Below are 14,969 nucleotides of genomic sequence, written 5' to 3'. Positions count from 1 at the left end.
AGCTTCTCACAGATTACAGCTCCGTAGTCTGTGTCTTTATGTTCGCTGAAGCTGTCGCCACTCGCTATATTGTGGCTCATCACGATTTATATTTGGATAAGCCATGTTTGATATACAGTCCCTCAATAAATATTGGACAGAAATAAAGGCAAGACCAGAGACTGCTTTTTTTTAAATGCAAGAGCGAGCTTTGCCTTTCTTCTTTTACATTTTAGTAAAAGTGTCAAGAGTGTAAACCTGCTCTAACAGTTTCATTCTGGAGGTTAAACATCAAGTTTTAACAAGTAGCTCCATCATGAGACACAGAACTACAACATCTGTTTCTTTATTTATCAGTCCGAGCATTTAAATAACCAGTTACTCAGAAATGTGACGAGTTTGTCTCAGGTGTTGACTCTAGTATAATTGAATAATACAGTCTTAACACAGTGAATGCTTCCTCTCTAAATATAGCAGTTACATCACCTCAAACCGTCTTCCTAACAAAAAACACAATCGATTTATCGGCTTAGTAAAGGCTTGAGACGGCCGTGTCGTGAGAGGACGTCTCTGGATGCTGGTCCACTGTTAAAAGAAAGAGTCTTATTTACAGCAGCTCAGTTATTCAGGTTAAAAAAAAAAACTTTAAGAGTAGGTTGTGTGTAGAGTCAAAAAAGTGGCAACTCAATGGGTTTATTATGAGTGTTGTTACATGGACAGAGGAGCATTTAAAACAATTAGCTGTAAAAAGAATGCAATAATTGAAAATCGATGAATAACAAATCTGCTTTGAGGCTTCAGTAGAAGTTGTGCAACCTACCAACCGTTTCACAGGTGAAAACATAACAATTGCACTGACAACTCATTGCTCATTTATGTGTACAACACATTACCAAGACTATGACCATCCTATAAGAAGAGAAACTGATGGCGTTGGATGTTTGCCTGAACATCCTACATTTTTCCTTTTATTTTGACTTCTTGATAACCGGATCAACAATCTTCTGTCCGGTGAGGAAGTGCCAAACGCCGCCTCGGTAGAACTCGTTTCCAAAAGTGTAGAGGAGAGCGTTGAAGATGGGGTTTGTCTTTGCAAGAACTGGAAGGACCTGAAAAAACAACAAGTACAAAAAAACAGTTTTCAAGTTATTGACTATACATTTAAAATGGTCTCATTTTCTTTTTTAGTGGCTGTGATTTCTATCTAGGTATATAATCATAACAAACTCCCGACCGGGCATGAGACATGAGTGGTGACAGTCTCAGACAGATTATGAACAACACAAAATTCCAGCAGGATTATTTCAATCACTTTATTTGGAAGTGAAACTAAAGTAGAGCTCATGAGAAATGTCTGTACAATCCATTGTTACACAGACATGCAGGGCCTGTACAGTGTCATAGGTCAAAGTTTAAGCAAGACGGTGAATGATGAATGACAGTGAAAGTTTAAAAAATGTTTATGTACCTGTTTTATCTTTCACAAATTCACTATTTTAGTGGTTAACCTAATGACTATAATGTCAGAGAAACACTAATAATGGCAGATTCTACAATGATTAGACCAGTAATAAAACAGCTTTATCGTTTAAAGGTCACATATTATTCTCCTCTTCAACAAGTTTAAATAAGTCTCAGAGCGCCCCAAAATATGATGGTGAAGTTTCCCGTCAAAAATCCACTCTAATACTGTATTTTATCATTCCATAAACCCCTCTATTTCAGGCCTGCTCAGAACAGACTGTTTCTGTGTCTGTAGCTTTAAATGTAAATGAGCTGTGTTCGACCACGCCCCCCCTCTGGAAGGGCTTTGGTTGCACTGACTTTCTTGCACCATGCCCAATTGTTTACGTTGAGAAGGCAGAACAAGCACCTAGCTGTGGGAGTGTCACCCATCTAGGGGAGGGGTTACTGCCCATTGTGATGTCATAAAGGGACAATCTCCAAAAGGCCTGTTTGAGCACACATTTTCGGAAAAGGTGGAGCAGGCAAAAGGAGAGGATGCACTCTTATAATTAAGGGGTTTGTAGACAGACTAGTGACACATATTAGTGTTAGAAAAACATTGTGAAGTGTATTTTGTATATGTGGCCATAAAGAAAGTCAACAGTTAGTGGACATTACATTTTGCCCTCTATTTTCCTACAACTAACTCGGATTGAATGAAAGTAATAAATGCTCACCATCCTCAGTTTTGGAGAGACCAGTTTGGCATTATCAAAGCAGGCGTAGAGACACATGATGACGTAGGGACCCCAGCACATCAGCAGCACCCTCAAGGGCACACTGGTGTTAAACTGGAAAACAACAGTTCACGTGTTATTGTAGATATGAAAAATGCATTTTAAGGGTTTAGTAATCTGAAGATTTAGTACTCACATAATTAAGCAGGAAATAAGGCAAAAACATTTCTGATACATCGTCCATTACAGTTTTATGTCTGTGTAGAGAGACACAACATGCCGTATGCCGCTCTTTTCATTGTGTTCTATAAGTACAACCTAAATCTTCTGCAGTGGTTTAATGTCTGACTGAAGAAGGGTCACTTTCAAATCTCAAAGAGTTCACTGCCTATTTGCACTACATTAGTGGATAAAAAAAAAAAGTCTATTGCATAGTGTTTTTTTGTGTTTGCTAATTTTCTAAAAGTTTCAATCAAAACACCTCAAAATTTTATTTTGACCCTAATCGCATTAAAACAACGCAAACTAATGTGCACGTGTCTTTTGAGTTTTTCTAGTAGTGCAGGTTATTCAAAAACACCCAAACAGAGCCTTACTAGCTGTTTCCCTCATTTCTAGTGCTAATGATTAGCTAAGCTAGTTGTCTACTAACTGTAACCTCATGTTTACATGATGAGTGATGTGGAGCTTATACTATTCCCCATTTGTCTAACTATACCTAAACTCAACTCAACCATACACTTAGTAAAAAAAAATCAGACTTTTTTGTTATCCTTATTGTGTTTCTCTGTGTCTAAACATCACACAGTGTACTACAGGAACAGTAAAGACATGTCAATTGAGTTTAGGGTAAGTACACTAGTGCATTCATTGCATTACATCTGATCTAACATCAAAACTCACGCAACAAAAAAAGCTCTCCAAGAGATTATGAGAATATTGCTGCACTGTTACCCTGTAGTGATGGATCTTCTTAAAGTGTTTGTGGATGGCATCGTAACATGACCACATGGTGTAAGCCGGGAACATCAGGTAGAGCACCACCAGAGTTATCATGTAAGTGATATAATCCCTGTGGAAAAGAGATTAACAGAAAAAAAGGTCTTTAACCTAGTGTAGAATAGCTCTAGTTTGAGTTTCATTCCTATATTCTATCATCTGTACCTGTCCCCTCTGGTGTAGTCCAGCGTGCAGCAGGTCTTCATTGGCTCAAAGTCGAAGACGCCCCATCCCATGAGAGGAACAGCCGCCCAGAAGATGGACATGATCCAGATGAGGCAGCACATGGTCACAGTAGTGCTCCAGAAGAGCTTCTGTCCTGAGGAATGAAAACATACATATCGTCATTTTAATGAAAAGAGACATTTCATTATGATTTCAAGAAAATAAACTTTGTTTTATTTGTAAGAATGCATTCAGTAACCAGTGTTATACTAACTGGTACAGTACTGGTGATATGTTGTACTCACTGGTACAGTACTGGTGATATGTTGTACTCACTGGTGTAGTACTGGTGATATGTTGTACTCACTGGTACAGTACTGGTGATGTGTTGTACTCACTGGTACAGTACTGGTGATATGTTGTACTCACTGGTACAGTACTGGTGATGTGTTGTACTCACTGGTACAGTACTGGTGATGTGTTGTACTCACTGGTACAGTACTGGTGATATGTTGTACTCACTGGTACAGTACTGGTGATGTGTTGTACTCACTGGTGTAGTACTGGTGATGTGTTGTACTCACTAGTGCAGTACTGGTGATGTGTTGTACTCACTGGTGCAGTACTGGTGATGTGTTGTACTCACTGGTGCAGTACTGGTGATATGTTGTACTCACTGGTGTAGTACTGGTGATATGTTGTACTCACTGGTACAGTACTGGTGATATGTTGTACTCACTAGTGCAGTACTGGTGATGTGTTGTACTCACTGGTGCAGTACTGGTGATGTGTTGTACTCACTGGTGCAGTACTGGTGATGTGTTGTACTCACTGGTGCAGTACTGGTGATATGTTGTACTCACTGGTGCAGTACTGGTGATGTGTTGCACTAACTGGTGCAGTACTGGTGATATATTGTACTCACTGGTGCAGTACTGGTGATATGTTGCACTAACTGGTGCAGTACTGGTGATGTGTTGCACTAACTGGTGCAGTACTGGTGATGTGTTGTACTCACTGGTGCAGTACTGGTGATGTGTTGTACTCACTGGTACAGTACTGGTGATATGTTGTACTCACTGGTGCAGTACTGGTGATATGTCGTACTCACTGGTGCAGTACTGGCGATATGTTGTACTCACTGGTGCAGTACTGGCGATATGTTATACTCACTGGTGCAGTACTGGTGATATGCTGTACTCACTGGTGCAGTACTGGCGATATGTTGTACTCACTGGTGCAGTACTGGCGATATGTTGTACTCAATGGTGCAGTACTGGTGATATGTTATACTCACTGGTGCAGTACTGGTGATATGTTGTACTCAATGGTGCAGTACTGGTGATATGTTATACTCACTGGTGCAGTACTGGTGATATCTGTCCCAGGCGAGGGTAGCTAAGAAACTGATGGACGCTAGGATGGATACCATCCCCTGAAAGCCGTGATAGTTACATCCATCTACACCAAATGGCCAATATCTGGAAAACACAACAAGTGTATCAAACTTCAGCATAGAGAAAAGAGTTACCTAAAGCCCGTATTTAGAACATTGTTATTGAATTTTTTAGTTACAGCATGTTAGTCGTGTAAAAAAAACATTTGTCACATATACAAAGACAGAGTTTTCACTGCTGATTCAGAGAAATAGTTAATGTAAGGCTAAATTAGCCAAGCATTACTCTTGCATAGTAATAGTAGTACATTTTTTTTGTCTACAACCTTATGAGGTAAAACTCCAATATCTGATAAATTAAATTCTTAATGATCTTGTTTTCTCTCAGATTTGTCTTTCTTGGTTCAGTTTTACATAAAACCACCTGCTCTATCCCCAAAGGTTCCTGGTTGACATTTTAAACACCTGAATGCACTTCTAAAGCACATTACACACTGACAGAATGTGGCATTTTAAAACACTTGAAACATCAAATGATCTTTGAAACATTCTTTTCTGAGTTCTAGCTTAGCTTTGAGCATGTATTGTTTCAGTCAATTGAGCTGACATGGTTAATATAACTGGATCAATTTGTGCTTACACAACACATAGATTACACAAAGGGGGGGGGGGGGCTTAGTGGGTTAATCTGACCCCTGTGATGCTTACAGTAGGAATCAAATATAATATGCAAGAGGTTTAAACAGGACAAAAAAAATGACCTAATGTTGCTTCATTTAAATTAAGATTGTTAAGTAACTTTCAGAATGTTGGCTTAAGAAATGTGAAGCCCACACAGTGAATGAAGAGGATTTGATTATGAAATCCAAAGGCTTATGATGCTTTTGCCACCCATTGGCCAATATCAAACACTGCATAAACCGTGAGAAATGTAGTAAAAAAAACCACCTGAGGATGTAACATACACCGTCTAATCTCAGCGTTTCCTCTACCTTTTACCTGAGATAACTGGCATACGCAGCTACAAGTCCATTTATATTCAAACTGAGGTCGGCAATGGCGAGATTGAACACAAAGAAGTTACTGGGAGTCCTCATCTCCTTTACTCTGAGATAGGACATGATGCTGATCACATTGAGGAAGAATCCCAGCATTCCTGAAAATGAAAGAAGATCAATCAATCAATCTTTATTTGTATCGTGCCAATTCAGAACTAATGTTATCTCAAGACCGTTTACACAAAAGCAGTTTGTAAATGTGATGTAACAAAAGAGCAGGTAAAAGACCTCACTCATTGCTATATTACAAAGACCCAACATGAATCCACCATGAGCATAGCACTAAGCAACATTTATGTTTTAATGTTACCTTCTTTTATTTTTATGTGGTTCTGTTTTAACTGTAGCCTATGTCTGATTTTTTCTGTTCCTGTTGTCTGCAAATGTGATTGTCTCTTTAACTTGCTTCTGTAAAGCACTTTGTACACCTGTCTTGAAAAGTGCTCTACAAACAAAAGTATTATTATTATCATTTAGAAAAGTTACAGTGGCAAGGAACATTTCCTTTTAACAGGCAGAAACCTTAAGCACAACCGGACTCATGTTGAACAGCCATCTGGTAAGACTGTGTTGAACTTGGAAAGAGGGATAGAGGGAGATGTAGACGAAGGATAGAAGACAAACAGAGCAACAACAACTAAAATGAATAAGATAGATTTATAGCAACAATGTCAGTAATACTATTAAAAGTGTAGTTTTACACATACTTTCTCATTAAATAATACACTTTACTAAACTTTTAACATGAGACTGAAAAGTAGGAAACAAAGGATGCATGCTAAGGTTTTATAACCAGCGATCATTTCATTATGTAAACAACAGTTTTAAGGGGTTACTGTCCCTTTAATTCTGGTGCACACATGACTTCCAGAGTGCACGCTCCACTTACCTCCAACAAGAAGCGCTGTTCCGAATGTAAACATGTCGAAATCCGTGAATCCCTCCGGTAATGTATACGCTGCCATGTTGAAATGCTAAAAATTAAACTTTACTCTGAAACGCAAGTCCTTTTTCCCTGATGTGTGGCGAACCACGGACTCCTCCAAAATGACGCTTATAAAGGCTCTTTCACGTGAAAACGCATAAAGACTGTAATCTTAGTAAACCCCTCTAAAAATCCCCCCAAGAATGTCCTAATGAGCGCACTTCCTGCAAACTTCCTGCACGTTTGGGGGTCGACGAAAGTTGCGCTGCGCAGCAATTTGATGCAGATGATTGATATCTAGGCCCGGATGTGATTTGTATTTTTGTCGGTAACTTATGAGCTGCCACCGAAAGAATATATGCCTACATGTTTTATTGAGCCCATCCATTCAGCTCTCAGCAGCAGCTGCAGCAACAGGCCTACTTCTGTTACTGATAAGAGAGCAGAGGGGGAACATGGGAAATGTTGTTTATTGATCGGCTGAATTTAAGAGAGGATAACTCAAAGTTGAAAAAAAAAAGTGTTGTTTGGTGTTTCCAGAATGCAAATCCTAACCATGGAATAAATAATACACAGGGCAAAATGACCCAGCTCAGAGGTTGACTTTTTAAAACAATAAGTTTAATTCATATTTAAGCTACTTGATATATCGTTAAATAATTTGAATGCATGCTTATGTATGTGTTTTATGTTGGTATTTATGTAGGCCTTTGTGTGCTCGTCCACCTGCTCTACACTGTGATTATGTAAAGCACTTTGTAACTGTGTTTTTTTTTTTTTTAAAGTGCCATATACTGTAAATAAAGAATAGTTCATGAGATGTGAATAATAATGAGACCATGCTGTGATTATTGGCTGCATGTCGTGAAATCTGTTTACAGTTGTTCTCTTTGGAAGTTATCTCAATTTATCTTCCCATTAAAAGGTTTTTGGGAATTCTTGCTTATCCTAACAAAGGTGTTACGTTGAACAGATTGTTTTGTAAAGCTCCCTGAGGGAAATTTGATACTTTGGGCCACATAAGAATTATTTAATTCGCGTCTAAGATAATTACTTTTCAACTTTGTGAAATTCTGCATTAAATTCATGTTACTAGCCTATAGGGTTGAATTTTCTTGACAAGACAGGAGCTGCACAATAAAGGGTATACAATATGTACGTTACATGTCTCAAATTCAAAATGCTAAATAGTGGAGACATTCCTTTCTATTCTTTCATTGTTCAATTCCAACTACCTTAACTACCTGCAGCAAGTCAGTTAATCAGGACACACATCTCTTCACTCCATTACTTATTCCGTCTTCTTGAATTTACTTAAAAGCTGTGTAGGACTGTCTAACAAGTGCACATTATTATTATTATTTTTTTTTTTTACCTTTATAGCCTCCAAACTCAGCTGCAGCCACCAAGAAATCTTAAAGCTTTAAAATGTCTTTGCAAAGTTTGCATTAATTCTCAACTTTAACTTATAGATCAGCATTTTCTAACTTCAACTTTTGCATCAAAGTTGCAAATGCATAGTTTAAACTGTCCAAATACTAAACGTGTTAAAGGCACAAAGGAGTAAAAGGTCAGCAAAAAAGTATGTAAAGCATTAGATCCTCTTGTTTACACATGTATCTGTCCTCCACAGTTGACCAAAATAATTCACAAAAAAACAACATTGATGGCAGAAAAGTGACATTTAGCACCGGCAGCAGCCTGACATTTTTTTGAATGAATTATTTTGTGCAATGTGTCCTGCTACAGTCTACTTCATACTCAGCCCAAAAAGAAGGAATCTGCTGCTCTGACATGAGTCACTTGTTTCAACAGATCTGTAGATTTCTCATGGATTAATGGACGACTTGGAGTTTCTGATCTGTGGTTAAAAAAACGTTTCTCTGCTTTCTTAAATCCAAACATGGGGGCTTTAAATTGTTTCCCATAGGGCACAGTGTTAAATATAAAGCAGCAGAGTGCCAACTACACAATGCAAAGACTCAATAAAACAATCTGTTAATCTATAGCAGCTGAGTGTAGATTAACAACATGAATGTAGTGGATTCAGGACTTGTAATCTCTGTATAGATGGTTTGCATTGTGTGTTACATCTGGTTTAAAGAACTCATAACAACTTAAGTCCACTGTGCAACAAATTTCTGCCTCCTCTGTTCAGATTATTAAGGGACAAAGGACCACAAAGCTACATCCTTATCAAAAGCATGCACCATAGAGCATAAAGATAGTAGAGACCCATCATCTCATCTTCATGCTGTATCCTCTATCATAGGAGAGCTTCAGAATGAGGGCGCCCTGTGTGTAATATTTTCTCTTAAAGTGCTTGCAACATAGCAGTGGTTGCACATTAATACATTGGCTAACAGTTAATTACATCATCCTAATCTGCTCGTTTCACAATGAAACAAAGGTTTCAGTGTTGAATTGCATGTGTCTCCACAGACTGAAATGATCAGGAGAAAGATGCAAAACTGAATCAGCGTGAAGTCGTGCAGAAGTATGAAGTGATAGTTAGCAGCAGAAATGAGAAGTAGAACTTTCTTAAATAAATTTCACTAGGAGAGAGTTTTCGACTTCACTTTAATTCAGGAGGAGATACAAATGGGTTTAATGTGATTATTATGTGACAATTTCTGTGATACATTGCTAAATCCAAAAGAGCATTTAGTATGTTAGCACAACTAAAAGCAGTGAGGTAGGCACTTTCTGAAATACTGCACTACAGTACAACTCTGAGACTTTTTCCTTTGGTATTTTTTATACCATATACTTCCACTGCTATACCGTTTTTAAAAAATAATATGTACTTTTAACTCCACCACATTTGAGTAAAGTACATTTTTATGTTAGAACTTAGCATGCGAAAAAAATGAGCTGATAAAATGTGTTTTTGTATGTACATCTATATTCTCAAAATATGAGATCATGAATCAAAACATATCATTATTATATAGTCATCCCAGAAGGGAAAAGGGATATCTAGGTCAGACACAGGTCTGTCCCCGGTCATGGCTGTTCTTTATTCAAGACAAACCTCCTGAAAGAAATGGAACAAAGACGTAATATTAAAACACAAAGACATGGCTGGATTAAAGGATTTGATCCTGACGGGCAGTCGTGTCCTCAAAGCTCTGCACCTGTGGAAATAAGCAGAGTCAGTGAATGCATGTTGGTCCTTCACTAAAGGTGCCACTCCCAGACAGATAGACCAACAAAATATAAAAATCAGACTGAAAAAAGAGAGCACAGTACTTTTTAAAAATAAATAAATTGGAGATTATTCTTACACGATTCGATCAATGAAAACATGGAGATAATCTTTCATGATGCTTTATAAGGTATTGAACCCCGATGATCTTCTTGACGGATAACGTGGTGTTATCGAGTTTTACCTTGACAAGAGACACAATACAATTAATCCAAGTTACGACTCCACACTGCCATCTTGCGGTCAGTTACAGCAATTGCCCAACCGTCATGTAAATAAGTCTGTCGATGTATTAAACTTTCTACAACCAACTTTAATAATGCTGTAATATAAGGACAGGCCGACGACTTTTTTTTTTTTTTTTTAAGACTGTAGAACATCTTTTTAGTTTCATATCGGATTCAAATGTGTTTGTTTTAATGCTATTTTGTTGAGATGGCCGGAATCATTCTTATTCCAACATTGGGCCGCAGTATGAATTTAAAGTACTTAAGGCCATTAAAAAAAATATATATATTAAAATGTCAGTAGATTAAATTAAAATATCTCGAATTCATTGATTTTCTAGCCCTTCAACAAAAACAAAAACAAAATAAATGCCAGTCATTCTGATTGTTCTCCACGTGCAGGTAGATTTAGGGATTCCGTTGTGTCCTCCTGCTGCCTTCTCTTGATTGATTTATTTTTATCGCCTTCATTATTTACCCTCCAATGAACTATTGGAAAAGAACTCCCTGAGAATAAAAGCGATATCTGTGTAGCCTATCAGCTCCCAGGAAGCAATAGCCTAATCGTGTGAATGAAAATAACCCAAGTCCCTCACTAATCCCCGCCTATCCTTTTTATCTCAGGATTCAGACCAGGCGAAGCAGTATGGAGCAGTGAGCCTGCAAACCACCACCATGCATCCGATGCCCCGTTACACCGAGCTGTAGCGCCCACTTTTTTTAAATAGTAGTTTAGCTGCATAGAGTTTAGGAGCGTGCAGGAGGAAAAATGAGTCCACAGTGTATTGTTGCTTTTTGTTTGGCGTTAGTTTTTCTTGCTGGGCTGAGCAGTTCTTGCCCTGCACAATGCAGCTGCTTCTTCCACAAACTAAGCGATGGATCAAAAGCAAGGTAAATATTGCGATAATTAAACGTGAATGTGTTTTCTTTTTTCTTGCATGACGAAATTGTTTTTTTATTTTTTTATTTTTTTTACTACATCTCTTTCTGTCCAGTTCCTCTGTATGGTGGAGGATTAACTTAGAGTTGCCATTTAATCTTCTTTCCTTGTTACTGCACAATAACCCTGCTACGTTTTTCTTTAATAAAAGCTAAACTTTATAATTTTGTATACAAATTGAGGCAGTTAATATGAACATTTGTCTGTTATCAACACCAGTTTTGCAAATACTTTATATTGAAAAGTTTTCTATTTGTGATTTTTTTTTCCGTCAGGAGTGTTCTCTGCAACGATCCAGAGATCACTGTGGTTCCTCCAAATTTTCCCATCGACACATCAAAGCTACGCATCGAAAAGACAGCTATCACACGGATTTCAAGTGACAACTTCCACTACCTCAACAACCTGGAGTTCTTGTGGATGTCTTTTAATTCACTGAACCTGTTGAATGTGGACAGTTTCCGAGGTCTTTACAACCTGGATGAGCTCCGGCTGGATGGCAACTCCCTCACCTCCTTCCCATGGGAGTCTCTAACTGACATGCCAAACCTGAGGCTCCTCGATCTCCACAACAACAAGATCTCCACCATCCCCGCAGAGGCCATCGTGAACATAAAGAACATCACCTATCTGGACTTATCCAGCAACAGCCTCAACACCATTCCTGCTGATGTTCTCACTATGTGGCTGAGTGTGAAGCCATCGCAGGACAGTGATTCTTCCAAACTAATTCTCGGTGAGGATCAAGCTGTGACATATTAGGAAACGGGAACACTTTTATTCTAAGCTTCCTTGCATGACGGCCAGTTCTTTTACACCAGAAGCACTAAGGGATTAGTCTAATTATAGTTATTGTGTGTCAGGTTGTCAGATTGCTTCTATTTATTTTGACTCACTTCTTGTTAACATAATGAGTCATAGGAGCAGTGGAACTGAAATCTATCTTTGATATTTTCTTCTCTAAACACGTTTGTTCACGCTTGGTTTCGTTCACAGGTCTTCATGACAATCCATGGCTGTGTGACTGCCGGCTGTACGATCTTGTGCAGTTTCAGAAATCTCCGTCATCATCCGTGGCTCTCATTGACACCAGGCTGAGGTGTGCTGATCCGGAGAGCTTATCAGGAGTTCTTTTCACAGAAGCGGAGCTGCAGAGGTGCCAGGGCCCTCGGGTACACACCGCTGTGGCTCGTGTTCGAAGCTCTTTGGGCAACAATGTCCTGCTGCGCTGCGGCACAGTTGGAGTCCCCATCCCTGAGCTGTCCTGGAGTCGCGCCGATGGAAAGAAAATGAACGGCACAGGTGAGTTCAGAACTCATACCAGATGTGCCCAGGATAGAACTGTATCTATTTATACTTAAGTCGAAGTGTCAATGAGATTAAAGTTACTCTTTTGGTGCCAATCTGCTTAACTCTGTGGATGCCTGCTTTTTTGTCTTTCAGTTCAGGAAGAGATTTCAAAGGAGGGTATCATTTGGTCAATTCTCAGCGTGCCTGCTGTCTCGTACCGGGATTCTGGGAAATACGTGTGCAAAGCAACAAACTTTGTGGGCACCGCAGACGCCATCATCTCCTTGGTGATCACAGATTCTATTAGATCAGAAGAAGCTGGTGGTGGTGGTGGTGGTGTTGGTGGCGTTTCTAAGAGAACCAGAGGGAAGAAACCTGGTGGCATTGGAAGAGCAGCATACCAAGAGAAACTTATTGCCAGATATGTTCCTCCACCCACCACCACTGCTGCGCAACCCATCATTGAACCTCTCAACGGCAAAAGCGCCACCGGGAAGTATGAGATCGAGAGCTACAGTGTCTCTGATGATGCCTCTCCAGGGCGAGGAAAGGGTTCAGACCCTCAGAAACCACTGGATTTCCAGAGGGATGGTCTGAGTAACTTAGCAGCCAATGCCTCTTCTCTACAGCAAGCTCCTGAGAAAAGGATTGTGCGTTCCGTGAAGGTGATTGGTGACACCGATCACACTGTCTCCCTGAACTGGCGAGCCCCGACAGCCACAAACACAACGGAATTCAGTGTCCTATATGCTGTATTTGGTGAGAGGGATATGCGCCGAATCAATGTAAGCGCCGGAAAGAATCGGATCACCATTGACAGCCTTGTACCAAAGACAAAGTACATTGCCTGTGTTTGTGTCAAAGGCCTGATCCCAAAAAAGGAGCAGTGTGTAATCTTCTCAACAGACGAGGCGGCCAGTGCCAGTGGCACCCAGAAGCTCATTAATGTGGTGGTGATCACGGTGGCATGTGTGATCGCCGTTCCTCTCACCCTGATTGTGTGTTGTGGGGCCATAAAGAAGCGCTGTAAAAAGCTGCTGGGGCAGCAGTCCAAGGAAGTTCAAGACTCTTATGTCACATTTGAGACCCTTGGCCCTGGGGGCAAAGCTAAAGGGATGGAGGGGGAGTATCTGACCAGGCTAAATCCTGATGAATCCAACAGGTTGCTCTCAGCGAGGTCCAGTGTTGACTCAGAAGCAACAGTTAGGACTGAGGGGCCACCCAATGAGTACTTCTGCTAAAACCCAACGTTTGCCACAACATCCAGAGGATGCACTTTGTTTTCTATCAGCTTGTGATGTAAATAGGTACACGTCTCTCCTTGGAGATGTAAAGATCCTCTTTTGAGGGTCTTTAGAGGAACTGACAGCTCTGTCAGCATTGGATGTATGGAATTATTTTACAGCCTTGTGGGACTAAAAAACACCTTTCAATAGGTGGGTAACAAAAAAGGGAAAATAAACACATTGACACAGTTTCAATCTCTACGTGCAGTGAGATACCAATAAGCTTTTTTTTATACACCATGCACTTTTACAGCCGATAATTAGTAGAGGAACATGTCTGAAAATGGTGCCCTACTCTTTCAAATACCCAATCAGTTTTGTTGTTTTCCATGATGTAACCTCTGCACTGTGTAAAAATCTTTATTCTAAACAACGTATTTAGAAAAAAGAAAAAGAAGAACCTTCAGTTAGTAGTCTATTTTGTATGTCAGTATGATGTTAACGTGCCAGGTTTACTGTTGAGTCAGAAACCTACAATACAGTTCAATTCACAATGTGTAAATATTTTTGACCTGAACTTAATGTGTGTGTCTGAATGTACTGTATGATAAATAAATATTTTTATATTGATTTACGCCCTCAAAGCTCCTTCTTACACTCCAAAACAATAGTTCAACCTTCATTCTTCACTGCAAAATAGTATCACAAAGCTATGTCTTTAATTATTTACAACTCTAAATATTCTCTAAAAGCTGACCAAAGTATCAGACGTGTGCTGGATCAAGAGAAATTACAAAGAACATTTTTTTGTTGTTGTTGAATTCACAATAATAGCAAGCGAAAATATTTTTGCTTGTATACCAGTTATGTTAAATGACAACACCTGATAACAAAGTGGTTGCACCATTGGTGATTGGTAATGTGCAAAAAGTACATGCTGGCATCAAGGACAAACTCCTGAAAGTGCATGAGGGAGCAGACTAAGTCTTTGTAACACATGATAAACATTGGTATAGTTAGTATCATCTATCATTGTGAAACCAGTTTTCATCAGCATGACATTCAGCCTGAGTTTACTCCTGGCAATGTCGCTTTGTTGTTTGGTTAGCTTACCACTTACTTGAAGATTATAAATCAACCACAGTCAGATCATTGCGATAACATTTGGTAAAAAGCACTCTTCTGATGCACTGGCATCTTAATTAGCCTCTGCTACACTTTTCTTAAATGACTAAGCACTCGATAATAGCATGCTAACACTCATCAACTGAAGCATCAACATAATCAACTACTCTGAAATTTGGTTTTGTCTCTGAAGAAAAATGTTTCCTTAATCAAGTTTTTCAAAAACAAAAAATTAACGACATCAAAAA

At 39.2% G+C, this 14,969-nt stretch overlaps 2 protein-coding genes across 2 annotated transcripts; one reads left to right on the top strand and one right to left on the bottom strand.

Annotated features, from left to right (window-relative positions):
- Nucleotides 1–635: 635 nt before the first annotated feature.
- rgrb (retinal G protein coupled receptor b) lies at nucleotides 636–7,118 on the bottom strand. Its single transcript, XM_020645786.3, has 7 exons — nucleotides 6,670–7,118; nucleotides 5,722–5,878; nucleotides 4,686–4,807; nucleotides 3,327–3,480; nucleotides 3,117–3,234; nucleotides 2,163–2,276; nucleotides 636–1,088 (listed from the first exon to the last, which is right to left on the bottom strand). The coding sequence occupies exons 1-7, from the start codon at nucleotides 6,743–6,745 to the stop codon at nucleotides 948–950; spliced, it is 882 nt and encodes a 293-aa protein (XP_020501442.1). The 5' UTR covers nucleotides 6,746–7,118; the 3' UTR covers nucleotides 636–947.
- Nucleotides 7,119–10,766: 3,648 nt separating this feature from the next.
- lrit1b (leucine-rich repeat, immunoglobulin-like and transmembrane domains 1b) lies at nucleotides 10,767–14,226 on the top strand. The gene is made up of 4 exons (XM_020645760.3): nucleotides 10,767–11,031; nucleotides 11,356–11,816; nucleotides 12,077–12,382; nucleotides 12,524–14,226. Exons 1-4 carry the CDS (start codon nucleotides 10,910–10,912, stop codon nucleotides 13,609–13,611), a joined length of 1,977 nt encoding a protein of 658 aa, XP_020501416.2. The 5' UTR covers nucleotides 10,767–10,909; the 3' UTR covers nucleotides 13,612–14,226.
- The last annotated feature ends 743 nt before the right edge of the window (nucleotides 14,227–14,969 follow it).

Source organism: Labrus bergylta, chromosome 21, assembly GCF_963930695.1.
Source record: "Labrus bergylta chromosome 21, fLabBer1.1, whole genome shotgun sequence".
Classification (NCBI taxonomy): domain Eukaryota; kingdom Metazoa; phylum Chordata; class Actinopteri; order Labriformes; family Labridae; genus Labrus; species Labrus bergylta.
Note: the sequence above shows the minus strand (reverse complement) of the source record. Positions and strands in the feature narration are given on the sequence as shown.